At 41.7% G+C, this 20971-nt stretch overlaps 1 protein-coding gene across 1 annotated transcript in view; it reads right to left on the bottom strand.

Annotated features, from left to right (window-relative positions):
* Positions 1-20971, bottom strand: part of grik4 (glutamate receptor, ionotropic, kainate 4) — a 372203-nt gene that overhangs the window by 43424 nt on the left and 307808 nt on the right. The window contains exon 12 of the mRNA XM_026191921.2: positions 11890-11997. Coding sequence (XP_026047706.1) covers positions 11890-11997 — 108 coding nt within the window. The remainder of the gene's footprint in view (positions 1-11889; positions 11998-20971) is intronic.

The raw sequence follows: 20971 nt of genomic DNA, 5'->3' as shown, positions 1-20971 counted from the left end.
GAAGATATTGCGCAAATGGAAGAAAGCACTCCCACATATTTATTTAATATGCACATTAAGGACATATCTGGTTCAGATTCCTCACAGTGTTACTGGAGGCCAAGGTAATGCATCTGGTTAGATACCATATTTCTATATTTTTAAGCCCGAGTACAATAACCTCTGTTTTATCTGAATTATCTGAAGCAGAAAACCAGAGGTCATACAGGTCTTTATGTCTTTAAGACATAAAGGCATAGCAGTGACAATGTATGCTATGCCTTCTAATGATATTGCCTAAGAGAAGCATTTATAATGAAAACAGAATTGGTCCAAGCACTGAACCCTGTGGAACACCATAATTAGGTAACACTTTATGCAATCTGTAACCTCAGTGTGTAAAGAGGACTCTCCACTTACATGAACAAATTGGTGTCAATTAGATAGATACAATTCAACCACTGCAGAGCAGTACCTTTAATACCTACAGCATGCTCCAATTGCTGTAATAAAATATCATGTTCAACAGCACTGAGCGCTGCACTGAGGTCTAGCAGGTCAAGCACAGAGATGAGTCCACATTTTGTACTGCTTTCAATTTCTGTGCGCACAGCGCGATCATACACTCGGTATGACAGACAGACGCTTCTGGAGCTACGTTCGTCAGCCAGTTCGGACTTTACAGCGGGTTTCGACTCCGTGGACGCTCTGCTGCCTGGGATCCTTTGTTTACTTGCGCGACATAGAGGGAAAACAAAGAGGGGGAAACGCGGAGTTTTGTGCCGAATGCGACAGAGAAACAGCAAGCCACCTCTCCCCAGCATCCTGCTCGCGAATCTCCAGTCTCTGGACAACAAACTTGACGAGCTGCGTGCACAGATTAAACACCAACAAGACATCAGGAACTGCTGTGTTCTGGCCTTCACAGAGACATGGCTGGAGCCCAGCGTCCCCGACTGCGCCATCACGCCGGATGGATTCAGTGTTTACCGGGGAGACCGAACGAAGGACTCAGGCAAGAAAAGGGGAGGAGGGGTGTGCTTTATGGTTAACTCCTTGTGGGCTAGAGATGTGTGTATCTTAAAAACTTACTGCTCTCAGAGCCTCGAGCTGCTGACCATTAAAGTCAGGCCTTTTTACCTCCCGAGGGAGTTCAGCTCAGTTCTCCTCTCAGCTGTTTACATTGCTCCACACGCTAATAAAGCTACGGCTATGGACGAACTGTATGACATCATTACTGGACTCGAGAACAAAAATCCAGAAGCTGCCTTTATTGTGCTGGGTGACTTCAACAGAGCCAACATGAAGAAGGTTCTCCCCAAATACTATCAGCACATCTCCTTCCCCACAAGAGGTGATCAAACATTGGACCACTGTTACACTCCATTCAAAGAGTGCTACAAACCCCTCCCCCGCCCAGCTTTTGGTAAGGCAGACCATTGTTCTGCTGCTGCCTGCATACAGACAAAGACTGAAATAGGAAAAACCAGCTTCCAGGGTTATTTACAAATGGGACAGTGAGGCTGAGGAGGTCCTGCAGGACTGCTTTGACACAACTGACTGGCAGATATTTGTGGATGCAGCTGATGGCAACATCAATGGCACAGACTCTGTCATTGGATATATTGGAAAGTGTATGGATGATACCATCACAAAAACCACTGTCCGCATATATCCAAATCAGAAACCCTGGGTAAATAAAGACGTTCGCGCCAAGCTAAAAGTGCGGACCTCTGCCTTTAACTCCGGGGATGCTGATGCATATAAAGCAGCCAGGTACGACCTCCGAAAGTCCATAAAAAAGGCCAGAAAGGACTACAGGGAAAAAATGGAGTCCAGCTACCACAGCTTTGACACCAGGCGACTGTGGAATGGACTGCGCTGCATCACTGACTACAAGAAGGTCAACACAGGCAGTGTTCAGCCCACTGCATCTCTTGCAGACGAGCTTAACAACTTCTATGCTCGTTTTGACGCAGACAACAGAGAGCAGATCCTCTACCCTCAGGAGGACAGTGAGGCTGCAACTTTAACTCTGAAAACAGAAGCTGTGAGATGGACCTTTAAAAAGGTAAATCCTCACAAAGCTCCAGGACCGGACGGCATCCCAGGCCGGCTACTCAGAGTGTGTGCAGACGAGCTGGCAGAGGTGTTCACCAACATCTTCAACCTCTCCCTGAGGCAGTCAGTGGTCCCCACGTCCCTCAAAGCATCCACCATCATTCCCGTTCCCAAAAAATCAGTGGTCTCCTGTCTGAATGACTACCGTCCTGTTGCACTGACATCCGTCATCATGAAGTGCCTGGAGCGGCTGGTGAAAGGTCACATCTGCTCCTCCCTCCCTGACACACTGGACCCTCTTCAGTTTGCCTATCGGACAAACAGAGCCACAGAGGATGCCATCGCCCTGGCAACGCACACCACCCTCACTCACCTGGAGAAAGGGAATACATATGCAAGGATGCTCTTCATCGACTACAGCTCGGCATTTAACACCATCATCCCCTCGAAACTTGCCACGAAGCTCGTCGACCTTGGGCTGGGAACACCAATCTGCAGATGGATTCTAAACTTCCTCACAAACAGGCCCCAGGTGGTGAGAGTTGGTAAGCACACCTCCTCATCACTCATCCTAAACACAGGTACGCCACAGGGTTGTGTGCTTAGCCCCCTCCTATATTCCCTGTTCACACACGACTGTGTTGCTAAACAAGAGTCCAACATCATCATCAAGTTTGCGGCTGACACAACCATCATAGGCCTCATCACAGACAATGATGAGACGGCCTATAGAGAGGAGGTGATGGCACTGTACGAGTGGTGTCTGGAAAATAACCTGACTCTCAACATCAGCAAAACTAGAGAGATGATAGTGGACTACCGGAAACGACCAGTCAGAGAACACCAGCCCATCCACATCAACGGTGTCAAGGTCGGAAGGGTCAGCAGCTTCAAATTCCTTGGAGTCAACATCATTGAGGACTTCTCCTGGACCCTTCACACAGACACTGCTATCAGGAAAGCTCGCCAGCGGCTTTACTTCCTGAGGAGGCTGAGGAAGTTTAGCATGAATGCCAACATCACCTCAAATTTTTACAGGTGTGCAATTGAGAGCTTGCTGACGAGCTGCATCACAGTTTGGTACAGAAGCTGCTCTGCCAGCAGCCGTAAATCACTACAGAGGGTGTTGAAGGCAGTAGAGCACATCATTTAGTCATCTTTTCTCTTTTACCATGTCTCTCTAATATTTTGCTCCTTACTATTTTTCTATTTTTTTATTATTATTTTATTTTATTATATTTTCTCCTACTGTATTATGCTGCTGAGTGACTGCTGCTCGTCAAACACATTTCATTGCAATGTTGACCCTGTGCTAACTTGCATATGACAAATAAAACTGAAAACTGAAACTGAACTGTCAGAGGCCATAAGAAGATCATTTGTAACCTTCACTAAAGCTGTTTCTGTGCAGTGATGAGCTCTGAAACCTGACTGAAACTCTTCAAATAAACCATTCCTCTGCAGATGATCACTTATTTGTTTTCCAACTACACTTTCAAGAATCTTTGAGATAAAAGGAAGGTTAGAAACTGGTCTATAATTACAATTGAAGAAAAAGAGTCTAAATAAATATCAGTTGTATGGAAAGTAGCTGTACATAATGTTACATCTGTGAGATGGTTGCAAGTAATTTTTTCTCTTATGGCTAAAATATTAACAAGACAACCTATGTGGGAGTAGCGTTCAGGTAGCTGTTAGCTCATTAACATCTTTTAACTGTAAAACCAGTCTGGCCTTATGTAACATCAGTAAATCCTTTCATTTAAGTGTGCATGAGCGATAATATTAACTGCTGAAGCTTAAGAGCAACTTGTAGTCACTCCTCCCTACAATTGCATAGCAAAGAAACAGTAACTTGAAAGGATGAATGTATTGGTTGCTGCTATACAACACTCAATTAGGGAAAAACGAATTCACTTTCAAGCTTCTCGTTGATTTATGTGCCGTACCATATTTATTATATATGTCTTGTGTCATTAGAAAGCCCAGTCCCTTAGAGTAAGGCTAGAAAATATTGCCTTGTATCTCTCCATCCCACAGCGTTGACCTGGTTAAGTACACACTAATATAATCAGACCTGGAAACATCAATCACTCCAGTAAAAACCCCACAGCAATCAATAACACAGCAGGCTGTCTGACTGTTATCTAGCCAACACGTTTCTCTGCTTTTATGCCTCTGCTTTTTCTTCATTACTTTTCCTTGGTTTCAATTTATCCTTCTTTCTCTGAGCTTCCAGTTTTTCTATAAAAATGTCCGGTTGAAGCCGTACAACAATCAGTGCTCAGCTGCAGAAATAGAAACGCAACTGCTCTTAAAAAGTCTGACTTGTCCAAAAAAACCCAGAACCCAAACAGACACTGAAAAAAGCGAAAAGACCACTTCCAATAAAAAGTTGTCAATAAAAAAGTCGAGAACAAAATAATATATATATATATATAAACGATATAAAAGCATGAAAGGCCTATACAAAATTACTAAAGGAAATTCTATGTGCCATCTTTTGCACACCACAGCAAAACAGCCGTATAAAGCTATGAGTTTGAAGCTATAAAGAAATGCAGACTTTTAAAGCAGCCTCTTATTCCCAAGCCATGAGGAGTCTGGTTGCAGACTGATAATGTCAGTGGAGGAAAAACACTTTTACATATGCACAAGCAAGTGCGCACACACAGGCTGCCAGGTGCACTGGTGGGTGTTGTTCACATTCAGCTTCAGACACCACAGTGGAGTTTCCACTTTCTAAAACCTCAGGGTGTTCAAGATGTCTTCAGACAGCCCCTCCTCGCTTTCCTCTGCTGTTTTCTTATCCTTCTAAAACTTGCTCTCCTGAGCACAGCAAACTGGCAGCTGAGATATAATTCTCTCACCGCGGCTGTGAAGTCCGTTTTGAAGAAGAGCCGCCGACGCCCTGACAATATTCGTTAAAAATACTGGGTCATTAGAAAAGAGGCCAGGTCACGTTAATTTTTCATAAAGCCACTGCGACAAAACCGTTTTGCTCTTTACAACAAATACAAATACGCCCAAGTTGGAAAAAGAAAGAAGGAGTACACATAAACTCTGAGAAATGGGGTCAGATCTCGTGTCTCTGTCTGCAAATTCATGTGCACATGCCTCAGTGCCTCTGAGCCTGTGTGCCAGTAAATCTGCCTCCGTGTCTGCTTTTATCAGCCGGCACTATGTGCACTATGTTGAATTTTTACCAATACGTATGTGAGTGGATATGAAAGCACTCAGTGACACAAGGGTACTCTGAAAGAAAACTGAAAAGGATGGCCGAGGGTGCTGCAGCTGAAAAAGTCAGAAAATGACTCTTCCAAAGAGGAACGTGTGGCAGGCATTAAGGACAAAAAAAGGGGACTGAGCTGGGATGTAAATATTGAGAAGTTAGGATTTTCAAAAGATTCGATTTTAAAATGAGGAATAAGACGGATTTACTGAACTCTGTGAGCACATTAGGAGCATTTTGACTAATTAAATAAATAATTCATTAACACCAAAGGGCATTTAATTATTTCCTAGTGGTATAACAACCACCTGTATGAAACAAACCAAGTGGAAAAACAAGAATATAATCCGAAAATCTTTTGTATAAATGAGCGCCAGAAGCAGTTAGTGTTAGATTTTTATGCAGCTTTACAAAAAAATGAAAACCAGATGTTGAAACAATGTTTCAGGTCATTGCTCCTGATTTGCAGCACTGTTTATCTTGCACCTTGCGTACTTGTGTTTGTGTGGTTGGAGTACAGGGTGAATAAAAATGTTCAGTATGTGTGATTTCTATCACTTGAGACAAACCTTCAAAGACAAACAAGCATAAGTTAAGCTGCTGTGTGAGTCCAGCTCATTGATGCTCGCGTCTTCTCTTTACGATCACACCGGATTCGAGCATTAGCTCCTGGTTTGAATCAGGTGCTCAATGCTTCTTGAGAAGTTTCTTCAAAAATTTTAACGTATACCCACCCATCGGTCTGGCACTGAGACACTTCACAACCTGCGGTGTAGCTCTAGAAACACAGCAGCTACACGATCACAATGGATGTCAAGAGGGAACACTAAGAATTGATGCTATAGAACAGAAAAGAGATTAATCTTTTTATTTTTTGGTTTGTTTGTGTTTTGCTGGATGATGCTCTACTGCACTTCAGGACAGAGAGGAAATGCAATACCACACATAATATAAAACAATTTTATCTCCAGGTAACAAAGAATTGGTTTTTCTATTGCATCACCGCGACGGTGTAAAGACATTTTCACTAAGACCTCAACAGTGCCTGTAACAAACTCAATCAATAATTGCAAACACATGGCTTGTGGCCCTGCAGTAAAGTGATAATCAATTCAGCGACTGTAGTTTTTATTTTTATTTTTTCTGGAGCTGTTTGTGAAATTAAAGTGGGGAAGGTGACAGCTATATGTAACGAGACTGCTCTGTAAGGCCCAGGTGGACACGTCAAAAGTTGCATTAAAAAACAAGCTGAAAACGAACGGAGGAGAGCATCCTTAAAGCGTCTGCACAAGTGCACACAAACGCACACGTTCTCCCAGGCCGGCGGTACAGGTAAGGAATTCTTATAGAGGCTTTCAGCTGTGGCTCGTCTGCCGCCCACAAGCGAGATAACAGCGACACAGCAATCACACCATGATGAATGAGCTGTGATAGGCACTGAAAATTGCTCCTTGGTGGCTTCCGAAGTTTGGTCCAGGGACTCTATATATCCAAAGTGAAATCAAAGCTTTGCGCTCAGCCAATTCTTTCTTTCACAGCCTCTTTCTGTTGTGAAAACATTGTCTCATTTGTACTCCAACTCAACCTCAACACGCACACATCTCTACAGTCCCCTGATGCCGTTCCCTCCTGTGCAAAATGAACCGTTCCGTTTGAATCCCTATCAGTCTCAATGAGACCACTGAGTTGTTCTTTGGCGAAATATGGCAATATGTCCTTCCCCTATTCCCAAGGATTGCAGCTGATAAGCCAGTTACAACAACACAGTGGGCCAATTGTTTCTGCTTACAGGGCTACTCTGTGCCTTATCATCTGATTCATCAGCGAGGAGGAGGAGGAGGAGGAGTTGAGCGAGTCATGTCTGTGTTCTGTGTTGTATTCAATGAGTGAGTGAATGACGTGCTGCTGACTAACAATCTGAATCCTTGTATTGTGTTTTTTTTGGATTCTTTTTATTTCCTCTTGTGTGTTTCTATTAATTTTACCTCCTGTCATCGGCTTTCTCCTCTTCTTTGTTTGCCCCGTCCTTTTTAGTTTCACCTCTGTCTTCTGTTCCAGTTAGTTGTAATGAGAATTTATAGTTTCTCAGTCTAGTTTATCCACTTGATCAGCTCAAAGTGTCTCAGTGCTCTAGCACGTTTATTCTCATCACTTTTTGTTCTGGCCGAGTTTCCCTGGACTGATGCTGTATTCAGTTTGCCTCAGAAATTGGTTATCAGTGCTGGACGTGACGTCACTCCTGAGTTGAGTGCATTCCAGTAGTCCAGTAGGAAAAGGTTTTGCTCATTAGGCACAGCACTAGCAGTACAGTGCAATACTTTCTTTCGTACTTAAAGATACAGCTGTAGCAGGTTCATGGAGAAATACACAACATTAGTGATACAGATAGCAAGTTTTAGAGTTTTACTAATGTTTTGTGAGCTAATGCTATCTTGGACTGTGAAGTCAAGGGTTACTGGGGATGCTCTGACTTTCCCAGTTGAAAGTCATGAGTCAGGCACAGGAGGCACAGGCATGTGGGCACATGATTGAAAGAATGAAAGCAGAACCTTTATTAAATATAACCACGCTGAAACTCACTAAGGGCTAATGGGGACCTAAACACACCTGAACTAAATCAGAGTAACGAAGCAAGAGAAGGAAGCTTAACACAATGAAGGAGAGACGGAGAACTACCAGAAAAAAGATGGGACATAACCAAACATCCAACACAGAGATGGAAACTTGACAACAAAACACAGAATAACTGAAGCAAACTAAAGCCATGAAGTAAAGCTAGGCAGCGACATTAATTGACCTACAAATGCAAGATTAGCACAAGCAAAACAGCGCAACCTGCAAAAGTAATAAAACAAAAGTTCAGGAATAATACATGATGTTGTATTATTTATATTACATAACCGTTTGTTTGGCTCCTTAGCAAGGTACAGCACTAGCAGCTGGTTGGACACATTCATGTTACTGCCACATTAGAGGACACTGTGGAATATCTGTGGATATCACACATTTGATGTGACAGTCTGTCCATTTTGGTGAGGCCAATTTGCAGAAAACACACTAAAGTAGGTATTTTGTCATTTTCACAGGTTAGAGTAGTTGTTTTTTAATTAAAGGATCACACAATATTATTCAAAAAAGGACGTTTATTAAAAAGCTGAACATAGGAGCTCTGATTTGAATCAGCTGAGCAAACTAAAGGCACAGTTAGTTAGTTAGGTAGTTGGGACTGGTTACCTTACTGGTCCTACGGATCCAGGTGCACATTTGTTCTGACCGACTTCAGTGGCTGAGTAAGCTATGGTTGCTAGATCAAGACTAGCAACCTTAAAATGGACATCCCAGAAACGTTCCTTACCTGGATAATCGAACAAAATCTTGCACAAATAGACAGTTTGTCTTTTAACAGATACAGGAAAGTTTGAAACTTTTTTTGAATAATTGATAGAATTACTGATCTAGCTGAATTTTTGATTTTTTTTACAAAAACTCACCATTTTTATTGAAACCAGATTGATAAACGACCCCATACTATGTGACAACATTGTGACAACATTGTGACAACATTGTGACAAAGTGTCAGAGTGTCGCTGATGGTTAATTACATTTTATTACAATTGCCTGGAAAAATGAAGGGGATACCAATTTTGAGCGACCACCTTAAACTTCGATTTATTGAAGGAAAAGTTACTGAAAGATTTTTCAGTGATCACCAATTCATGCAGGAGTACAAAGTCTGACAACCAACCAGTCTGCTGTGCAGTGCAATGCTATTTCTTTTTCTTATTTCTTTTGCACTTAAAAACACAGCTGTAGCACATTCATGGTTAGAGCCTGATCTTTGTGTATGACTTACACAAATGGTCTCAAATAGAAAACAGTGGGTGTACAGTTCATATGCAGTACATATCATTTACATATGCATTTTACAGTTTTACTTATGTTTATGTGAACTGCTGAACTCAGGTAAAGTTCGTGTTTTTGGCCTGCTCCAGCTTTCTGAGTTGGAAGTCACGTGTTTTGTGAAAAATGTGGATCTAAAATGCAGATCTGAGGCTCAGAATTTAAAGAACAAAAAGGGAACCTTTGTTAAGGTGAAGCAGGTAGTCCAGCAGGCAGCAGAAAACCAAATCCAAACAGGGAATTGTTGAAGGAAGACTCATAGACAATGCAACACCAACAAAGAACTAAGGCAAAGTGACGCTTTAAAAACACACAGAGATGAGATGCAAACTAAGAATTGACATACACAGCAAAAACTCCAGTGTTAATTTAACACTGGAGTTTTTGCTGTGTAGAATAAATAATAAATAATACTAGAAAGTCCACAAATGAAAAATGACCATGACAAGTGTGATTTGAAGGGGTGTTCCAGTCCAAAGTCCTGACTGAAAACTCAAAAATGACAGCAAACTTCAGATAAACGCTTGGCGGACCCAAACCCTGGGAGAGGTGATGAGCAGTAGTAGTCAAACGAACGCACCATAACTCTTTAGTCCATTAAAACTGTTGCATTTAGGTCCTACTTCTTGGAACATTGTGACGGTTTCAACTTGGACTTATTTTTCACTTCTGGAGTTCCCCAACATGCATTAATATCAAAGCTGCTGGAAAATACAACACAGGGGTGCTTATAGAGAACCGTACATTATTCTCAAAAGGTTTGGAAAAGACTTAAATATCCTCTCAAGTAATTAAAGTAGGTATATAATTACTGAAGGTTAATTTAGCACTGTTCAAAATGTGCAATAGCACCTGAGCTTCTGTACTGTTAAATAAATGTCATAGTTCAGGCGTTCTGCACACTGTATGACATGAATGACACGGGGAAAGGTTTTGCTGGTTTTGCCTGCAGCTTTTCAGTTCACCATTCCTCTTTTGAAATATCTACTGCGAAATCTGCGACATCCATTTTTATGCATGACTCACTGCTTATCATGTTGATATACTCATATGTAATAACCACGGGTTGATAAAGTCAGAGGCATTTGAAGATTATAAGACTCAGCATGTTTGAAGTTGAGTGCTTTTCAGATTGCTGAAGCATCCTCCCTCATACCTGCAGAGGCCGTATATGTTAACTGTATGAAGGCGACAGCCTGACTTATGCCGCCCACTTCCTCGAGTCTCCAAGTGGCAAAAAGTGCATCAGTTAAACTTCTGTCTCTAGGTCTTTTTGACAAACCTTTTTCCCCACACAGCTAATCTTTTATTTATTTACCGTGCAACTAAGCGCATCTTAAATGCTTTTATGGAGAGACTTATGTTAGATTTGTATTGTTGGATTGTCATTTATGCTTAGAAATATATATTTATATATGCTTAGAAGTATATAATCATTTGTAACTTACTGCAAATACTTACCAATATCCTCATTTACAGATCATTGCAACGAGACGACAAAAATGCAGAGGGGACAGAACTTTTGGAGAGAGATAGCGAGGGTAGTCGGGCCATGATTGCAGGCATTTTCCGCACCTTCAAGCGTGTCCGTGCAGACAAGCTATAAACTCTTTTCGCCTTAAGATATGGCTGGACAAAATGCCACATGTCAAAGCTCATTCTCTAGTTTATTAAATCTGTTTTCTGTTTGCGAAGTCTGTCATTCCATAGAGACGATTCCAGTCTGCCCTGCAGTAACTCAAGCTTTTCCCCTGCTTTCCCAGCATCCACCTTCTCACGTGCTCCTAATGCCATCTTTAACCCTGCAGTATTTATATTAATGCAGTTACATTTAATCGCTTCTATTCAACTGTTTTTTTTCTTGGACTTTGCTGTTGCTCAACAGCTGCCTGCAAAGATTCTAGTAAGGTGAATTGTACTTACATGTTTCTCAGCTGGGTGTTTCAGCACTAGATGTTTTACTGAGCTATAACAGCGTGAGACAGTTTGCCTAAAGCATGTTTTAGCTCTACTAATACAAGACTTGTCTAATTTGTCGGCCAAAAAAACTTGTGAGTTTCACAGAATTTTTGTGATTAGTCATTTTGAAATGTGTTTGGCCATTTGTGAAATAACGACAATCAGAGCAAGAGCACTGAGAGAAACTAGTTTCCTTGCTTTTTTTGTTTTTATATAATTTACTTGTGTTTAATCAATTAATTGATTAAATAAGTGAGTAATGAACCAGACACTTGATTTACTCAAGCACTGATTAAAAATAGTCCACATCAAGTGTATAATGAATGTTTTCATTGCAGGAAATATGTGTTTTTCTTTCTGAACTGTTTAAGGATTCTGATGAGTGATGATTGAACAAAGCAGATAAAGGAAGTTGCTCGAAACTGGCACCGCACCCCCCTCAAAACAAGTAGTTAGAGTAGTGAGAACTAGTGCTCACAGGGTCTATATTTACAACAAAGGCTGAGGATGGCTGACATGGTAAATTATTAGCTCCTGCTGATACACTCGGTACTCAGGGCAAAACAATTGAGCAGCATCAGATCCTCTGATCCCAAAAGGACTGAGTGTGGAAGTGAAAACACAAAATGGCTTTTTGATATGGTAATTGTCTGTCAACTAGAGAATGTCAGCCACATGTAGATCAGTCTGAGCTGAGCTAATAAAATGGCACAGAATACTGATGCGTGTGTGTGTGTCAGTGCGCATACAGTCCTTACCAGTATTGTTGTGATGATAAGAGTCGTGTTGAAGAGGGTGTCCGTCACATTGATAGATGGAAGCTTTCTCTCCATGGACAGTCCATCTTCAGAGTGCCACAGGCCAATCTGCAAAGTGAGCGTGCACACACACACACACACACACACACACACACACACACACACACACACACACACACACACACACACATGCAAACAGATCACCTACTAAGACCATCAGTTGGAAAGGGCAACAGAAACAATCTATGCCTAATTCTCCCACTCTGTGTCTTGTCTTTAAAGGAGACTCAGTGTGACCTTCATAAAAGATTTGGGCCAGACAAAAAGCAGTGGACGGATCGCCACAGCCTGAGACTGTGTGACGGCAAAAGTTAGTGAGACGACCGAGAGAGAAACAGAAATAACACTCGTGGCTCCTGGAGGAGTGCACACAGGGCATGTGCTCAATCAAGAGGCAACAGAATGCATTCATTAAAGCAATTACCGGCAAATCCTATGGCACACAGCCACATTCTCATTACAGCTTGAGTGGGACTTCACACCTCCACCTCACACGGTGTCTTTCCTTTCAATCTGTTTCTGCCATCTCCTGTCTCGTTCATTTATTTACTCGACTCAAGGTTGCCAATCCTGAACTCTATGAGGAGAGTCTCTACAAAGGTTTGTAAATCAGCCTCATGCTGCACTGCTTTACTGGGACAGACATGGAAAACTATGGTGAAGGATTTTCTTGGGTTCTCTAAGCTGTTAAATTAAAAAGTGAAAAAAGAAAATCCAAGGTTCTGCATTAAAAGCGTTGTTAAACTTGACAATTTACTTTCTTCCTGTACTTACTATGGGAGTAATGTTGTGATACTCGTGACATTTATTTCACAAACTGTCATTTCATCCATATGACTGACGTTTGCATGCAGAAGGTAATCCTAAAATCAAAAAACGAGATGATGCGATCCTTTTTTTTTCAGTTGGTGTAATTTTTACTGACGCAGGTTATCTGTGGTTTAGATTTAATATGTGAGAGATAATTTAAGAGCTTTTCAAGCTCATCCTGCCTGCGATGTTTCCACACAGTCATTTATTGTTAAAACACTGTGTAACTGTTAGTTAGGGGAAAAGACGGCGCTTTCAGGATTTGAATAAATATTCCTAAAAACAACAGTTTAGATTCAGACTCTGTCAGTGACAAAGTATTGCACCTCCTCTCAAAGGCTGTAAACAAATTATATCTCTCAAAACAATAATCAGCTTCGCCTAATTAAAAATATTATGTAGGAGGAGTGAATGAGAAAATATAGTACCTAATTCAGCGGTGACACATTGTTGGCAAAATATAGTCGCATTCCTTGAATGAGCGCTTTGATTGCTGAACATGGAATAAAACCCTTGAGAATATTCCTGCTGGTCGGAGTCAGACGAGAGAGGACGAGATGTCAAAGTGATTGAAGTGTGATTAAAAAAAATCCAATAAACAGACTTCTTCAAGCTTGGCCCTGGTTTGTTTCAAGGCTAAATTGCCAAATTTCTCTTGAGATTTCAGGCCATTCGTGCTGATCTGTGCTACATTTGGAAGCCATTTAACTACTCTCCTAACACTGATAATGAATTCTGATGTGATATATATCTAAACTAGAAGTGAGAGCTCCCAGACTCAAAGATTTCCTTTGAGAGTATATGATCAAAGAGATCTTGCCTTCCATTTCCTCTGGTATACTTGTTGGGGAGAAACAGCACCTTGCTCTCACAAATAGACTACAGCTACCCAAACTGCCCGCACCAACGCACTGCACACTCTGCTACTGATGGCCTCGAGAAACAGAGGGGGGAGAAAATGTGAACATACTGCAGCATGACCAAAAAGGGGCCAGTGAAATATGCTGCTCAGCAATCAGCGTACACAATCAGCTGTCAGAGCCCGTGGAGGTGGTGGGATGTGGGAGTCTCTGGCTTGGCTAGGCTCAGCAGGTGTCACGAAAGGTCTGAGCATGGGGGTGACTAAGAGGGTAATGGGATGAGGTGGCACCGTGACTCTGGCCCAGGAAGTGTAGGTGGAGAGTGAGAGTAGCAGATGAGCAGGGGGAGAGGTAGCCAGGAAGGGAGAACAAACATATGCTGGAAGCGCAGGAACTGGCCGTTTGGTGGCCCTCCCCTCGACTCTGCTAACGCTAGGAGGAGATAAAGTGGAGATGTGCTCCCTGTGAGTCAGATTTCAGAAGAAGGCATATGCATGCATTAGCTAATGTAAGCAGGAACTCAAAACACACTGTGACATTTAACAAAGATGCTGAAAACGTTTAATGCTGTAATTATTCTTGAGACATTTTGCTATACATTACACTTTACTATTGGTTTATGCAGCAAAAAATGGTAGATTCTCATTATTTGGTATAAACTGGATGAAAAGATGAGAGCAAAGTGTCTAAAAGTTAGAGAGATGCTAATAAATAACTAATTAAAGTGATGAAGTATTAATCAGTGAGCACCACAGTCTGCTATTAATCTGCAGGCCAAGAGAGAACATCAGTAACCTTACGTGTCATTTCCCTCAATATGCATTTTCTAATAAGTGTGTAAGCTGAGTAAACTGTAAACCAGAGGGATCCCTAACCATTGCATGAATCCCGATGAAGTAACAATATTGAACCATTGCATAAAACGTCGTTATACACACAGCACAACCCAAGAAGCCATTAGACTCACAAACTTTTATCGTGAAGAGAGGAAACAGCTCATTGCCATTCACCAGACTGTTTGTGTGCAACACAAGGGGCTGTATCCTGATGTTTCTCATATGCTGTGCCATTAATTTGGTATTTGCACTGCAGTTACTATAAATTAATACTGCACAGTGCATCCAGTGACTCTAGGAAATAAATTCAGGCTAAATTCGGGCTGCTGATGAAAAGCCTGCACCAGAAATGAGGAAGAACAGGATGTAAGAGAGAAGGGATTGGGTAAGAGCACAAGGAGAAGACACAGAGAGAGAGAGAGACACATAAAAAGATGCATGGGAATGTCAATCACTTACTGAGTGGGTGTGGTGATACTGGCGAATGGAAAGAAAAAAAAATATCAATGAGAAAGTATAAGAAGCAGCCACCTAGGGAGCCAGAACATGAAAAAGCGACAGCAACAGGGAGACTAAAAAGAGAGAGAAAGTTTGTGTTTGAGTGTGTGTGTGTGTGCACGCTGAGAGGAAGAGAGACACACAGAGAGACTGACAACGACACTCTGACACAGTGGAAGGACACGTCCTGTGAGGGATTACCCACGGTTCATTCTGGAACCTGGAATTACAGCACGAGGAAAAGATTAGGGTGGCTGCTCACTGAAGCGTCAGCATTGGCTGATTTTCCTGTCAGAAAAATGCTGCATCCAATAGGGTGTAGCGAGACTGTGCCGTGACAGACACATCCATCATATATGAGAGAAGCAATAGTACCATTATCAAGCATAATGTCATACAGCCCACTTACACCGAGGCTAAAGCACTCAGGTGTCACAGCGGTGCAAATGAGTTTGGGACGACACTGAAATGTGTGGCTGCGTACTCGCGGGTGTGGGGCTGACGAATAGGACTATCCTCATGTCTGTACTGCGGATGCAAAGTATTCTCGCAGGAGATGGACTTACATGGCAGTATTTTGCTATCTAGGCCTGAAGAAAATATGCTGAAGTAGATGCAGTTTCTGCCTATCAGCGGACATTTCCACCAGTTGAATCAGCAACTAGCTGCTGGTAAAAACAGCGGGTAGTTATATTTAGAGCGTGCTCACTCTGCTTCACAACAATTGCATTGTTCAAACGAAGTACCGGCGTTCTGTGTTTGTGTGTGCAACTGTTATGCATGTTTTCTCTGTGGAATAGTGAGTGGGAAAAGTTCTTTTTTTCCCTTTTTTTTTCTTACACAAGCTCTCTACCGTATGACTCATCATCAGCAGGAAAGCGACTAATCAGGGTGGTGCCGTAGGCAAACTTCAGGGGCTAGACAGACACAGGTGGTGGTGTAGGTGGTTGGATATGCCATACATTAAAGAGAGGACTGGGTAAACCACACAGTCGTGACTCTGTTGCCAAGTGATGAAAAGGAGCTACAAACTGTGGCACTTCTAGCTGTTATTTATTTCTGGTCAAGAACTCTCTAATCTCTGGCAGTGAGGGAAAAGTGATGAAAAAGTCAATCTGGTTACATTTTTAAAGTCTGTTGTTTCATAATCGCATAAACTGCGACTTGTGGTATTTTTTTTTATTACTTCCAAACACAAACAAATGCATCGTGTTATTAAAGATTTGGTAATTCATTCCCGAGCCTGTTTGCAAACTCATTATTTGGCATTGTGATGAATAATGCCATTGGTAGTTCAGTAGTCGTAATGAGACACAAGCTCAGGGTTGGAGACGAGCTCCTTCAGTTTGCAGAGCAGATCTTCAAAGCAGTGCTGCATACTCTCCAAGTGGTACATCCCCTGTAGAGAAGTAAACAAACAATGGATGCCCCGGCAGCAACAGTCCCTGCTCAGGCTGTGCACCCAGACACTACGGACTGCCCAAATGTCTTCATCGCTAATGATCACATCAGCAGAGAGGTACCAAAACAATGGGGATGGATTCAGACCTTTAGGGGTGTGCTGCAATCTCAGCTTGTGAGCCAGCTCTTTTCCAGATTATCACTCTTGTGCAAAAGCAGTGAAGGAGAACAATATGAGTGGAGATTTTATGTTATCTGGAGTTATGGAGATAAAGCATCCGTTCCCATGGGAAATTTCGCAGGTCTTTCCCTCTGCACAACTACTGCAGCAGCAACACACTCTCAACCTGCCTGTTTCCTTTGACAACCTACTATTTAACGGTTATTCAAGAGAAATAATTTTAATTTTAGCAGATTTGAGACTTTACAGGTTCATATATAAGTGGGATTTTTAGAGTCTGCTTAATGAAGGACATAAAAAAATTAAGCAATGTTTTTATGTCCTGCATTTTTTATGAGGTGAACATAGCACACTTTTGAAATATATCTTAATAAGTTGAAGCATAAATGATTAAACACATTCATGGTTGAGGTTGTGACTTAGGTTTTAGTGAGGAGAAGCACGGAGGAGGAGAAGCGGGAAGCTTGACAGTAGGATCGACTGTATTGCTAGAGATATTTCTTTCATTTTTGTGTCATATATACAGTCCTGTGAAAGTGAAGTACACCCTTAGTACTTCCATAGTATTTAAGATGGTAAGTGATGATAATCACTTTAACACTTATGTGATCGATCATCAGAAAGTGTGAGCAAAAGCACAGGTTTTGACAGTTTGCTAGTCTGGAGCAAAAATCTTACCACGAGCGCCCATCCCGGCAAATTCAATCCAAGATCAGATGGTGCAAAGCTCAGAAAAACTGCAAAAAAACCCCGAGAGCTACTTACTCTACAGTGCTCAGTCAGCATCTTAAATGTTGAAGTTCATTAGAGGTTTCAATCAGAAATTGACTGAACAACCTTTCTTGTTTGGAAGGGTTGCCAGAACACGACATGGCAACACAGCTTAGGTCTACAAGGCTGCGTCTGAACAAACCACAAGACTTCTGGAACAAAGTTCACTTTGGATAGATGAAACCAAAGTGGACTTTTCTGGCAGTAACACACAGTGCCATGTTTGAATGAACCAAACACAACTTGATGATTCAGTCTTTGTCTTGTTTTGCAGCAGCCACGGGACCTGGGTACCTTGCAGGTGTTAAACCCACTTCTGTATACCCTTATTTATCCCTTACTGACTTCTACTAAAGGTGGTTCTACAAGCTATTGAACCATGGGGTGTGCTTAGTTATCACAGTCTTCTGAAAACTTTCTTTTTCACATGGATTCATAGAGATATTTTTAGGCTTACTCGCTTAAAAAAGTTTAAAGGAAGCATATACTGTAAATAGGTACAGTAGAGCAAATGTCAATGTTATACTGACTTTTACAAAAAGTTACAAAATACTAAAAAAAAAAAAAAAAGCACAGCGATCACGTAGAATGTGAGTATGATATCAAATGAGACTGCTTTGAAGAATTCACCGGGATTGTCTGGAGAGCAGAGAATGCCCGGGAGAGAGAACAAATGAAACAATACCTATACAGTTACAAAGCATCGTTGGTTGTTCTGCACCTACATTAGAGTATATTGAGATTCTGGAATTCAAGGGTGCGCTGGGTAGACCGATAAAAACTTAGACACAGCGGCAAACTTGTCGGCACATAGGCACATAGGCACCCAGGCACAAACACGTAAATTTGCATGTACATGCATATTACAGACACACACACACTCACACACACGCAGCCAAGCAACACATACACAGCCTCACCCAGCCTTGAAATCCGTTAAGACTGGGGATCTTGCAAAACAGCTCATCCATTCTGCTTTTGATCTATTCCCCATCTCCAGCCTGCAAAGTGCAAACTGAGAAAAACAAAAGAGGAAAGGGGACTGCTGTACGTCTCCCAGAGACCAAACAAAGGCTAGAACGGGAGACACACACAAAGGATGCCGGTGTGTGAGTCTCTTCTTCCACAAATTCAATATGAATTTCAATATGCAGTCACTGATTCAGCACGGGGAAGAACATTTTGAGAAGATTCAGGAGGATTGCACTGATTTTGCATTTGATTGCTTACAATTCAGAATGCCTTGCTTTGAATGGTGCCACCAAATGTGCCTGGAACTTGTTTCTTGCACTCAGGGGGTGGGTGCAGATGTTTTAAATCTTATCTTTGAGATGCTGAAGAATTCCTTCAAGGTTTCTGACGAATCTTGCCAAAAAAAATAGTGAAAGTAAAAATATCCAGAGGGAGAATATGTCAAAAGACAACAAATGTGGCTTGTAAACAATGCTGCCTAGCTTCCCCCTGTCCCAGGCATTTAAATCAACAGCTGTATCATAAATCCGACACAGTCTCCAAGTGTGCTACATCCTTGCGTGTATGTGTGTGTGAGTGCAAGAGAAAGAAATAAGCACGTCAGATAGAGTTAGTCTTGTAGTTTTATACAGTGTGCACACACGCTCGGTGCACAGATCAGCACGAACCCATTCATGTTAGGCCAGATATTCTAATCACACTTCAAAAGTGATGCATTAAATTACATTTGTGACTTGCGATTAGCATTCATCCACACTCAAGAAAATTAAATGAAAATGAAATGAGGAGAAATGTAATAAGAAAAAGACTTGCTAGCAGACAAGTAGTTTTCTCTTAGAATTCATAGCTTCTCTGACCTCCAGGACTGTGTGCAGCGCTCATAACAGAGACAGCTTTGTGCGCAATAAACTAGAGGGGACGAAGCCGCTCGTAACCAATCCACAGTTTAGTGACATTAGCAAGAGGCCATGTAGCTTTTCTACTGTAACTAAACTTTATGTAACAGGTTCCTACACCAGGGCACTTTTTTCTCCCCCTACACTAAAAGGCTTTTCCAAACCTTTCCTCTAAGTTTACATGGTGGTATGATAAAAAAAATAAAAGTCAGTGTGCGCTGATCAGAGAGCATCACTAATGCTGGTGAGATTAAAGCAACATAAAAAGAAGGAGCTACTCTGGGGAGGACTGATTGTTAAAAAAAATGAAGAAAGCATGCAAAAGGTTGTTTGAGGAAGTGATAAAAAGGAAAGTGTTTGCTAAAAATCACAAATTTAATTTAAAATTTGACAAGGAGGATTTAAACATCTAAATGTCCTGGGGGAAAAATAACGTATACTTTTAGTCTTCACAAAAATTCCCTCAAAACAACAACAACAATGAAACGAACAACAGGATGTTTAAAAAACCACACACACACACACACACACACACACACACACACACACACACACACACACACACACACACACACACACACACACACACACACACACACACACACAAACACACACAAACCCAGCTATAGCAGTTTGATGCTAAGAACAAATATTTGGTCCTGCGTTGCTTGTGAATGCTGATACTAGGATATAGTTTGCAACACATATAGTAAGATACATTTAAGAAAAGCCCTTCTGGCAGGATCTTGGATCCACTCATCAGAGATGCTCGGCAATATTTCAGGGCCAATTTTATTTTACAGTGAAATAATGCAGCTGCATTGCATACTGGCAAAGAAACGTGAGATTTATACCACAACAATGTGTTTTCCCCTGCTTGCAAATAGCAGCTTTAGCTCAAACGAATACCACATACTTGCTTTGCTGCCATATTTGTTCCTGTCTGGAGAGCCGTTCTCATGGATTTGAAATTTCACAAGTTATTTATGGATTTTGAAGAATGGGGTGTCAAACACAAGGCCCGCGGGACCAGAATGGGCCTAGCAAAAACACTCCAATCTGGCTCACTGGATGGCATTGTAAAATGTGAAGGGGGGCATTAACTTTGGAAGTCTTCTAACTTTTCCTACTGATAAGACCTCCCCCCAATGGCTCATACTACACTAAAGTAAGGAAATAATAATTACAGTAAAACTAAAACTATCTACAATAGAAAACTCATCTTTTTACAATGGGTAGTTAACGCGTAGTTAAAAGAAAGGGGAGTTTCTTTGGTACGACCCACTTGACATCAAAGTGGGTTGTGTGCGGCCAACGATGTAAAAGGAGTTTGACATCCCTGTCAGATCAGGTTTTGAGCCAAATAAAGACCCAGGAGCAAAAGTTGGGCCAGGAAATATACAGCACCAGAACACCTTATTTAAAGAGAACATTTTGAGGTCCTTTATTCTATTAAAACAGCTAGACTTGGTGTAAATGCGCTGCTACAAAATAAGATATGAGCGTTCCCTCTTATGTGGACACACACATGCTTGAGTCGCACAGCTGCAGGAGATCAGAGGCCTGCCTCACTTTGTAAACATACTCTAACCTTAGTGGCAGCAGATCTAGCAGTGGTCCTTGTGTATTTAGACCATGTATGTCTATCAGACCTGGTTAAGATGTACTCATCTCCGCTGGAGCCTGAGGCAGAAAAAGAGATCCAAGCCACGTCATGGTGTGCTGAGCTACACCAGGCCCCTATGATAATGCCCTTCAAGGAAAGGAAAAAAAAAGGGTGGAGGCAGTCTTGAATCT

The sequence above is a fragment of the Astatotilapia calliptera genome, chromosome 14 (assembly GCF_964374335.1).
Source record: "Astatotilapia calliptera chromosome 14, fAstCal68.1, whole genome shotgun sequence".
NCBI classification, from domain to species: Eukaryota; Metazoa; Chordata; class Actinopteri; order Cichliformes; family Cichlidae; genus Astatotilapia; species Astatotilapia calliptera.
Note: the sequence above shows the minus strand (reverse complement) of the source record. Positions and strands in the feature narration are given on the sequence as shown.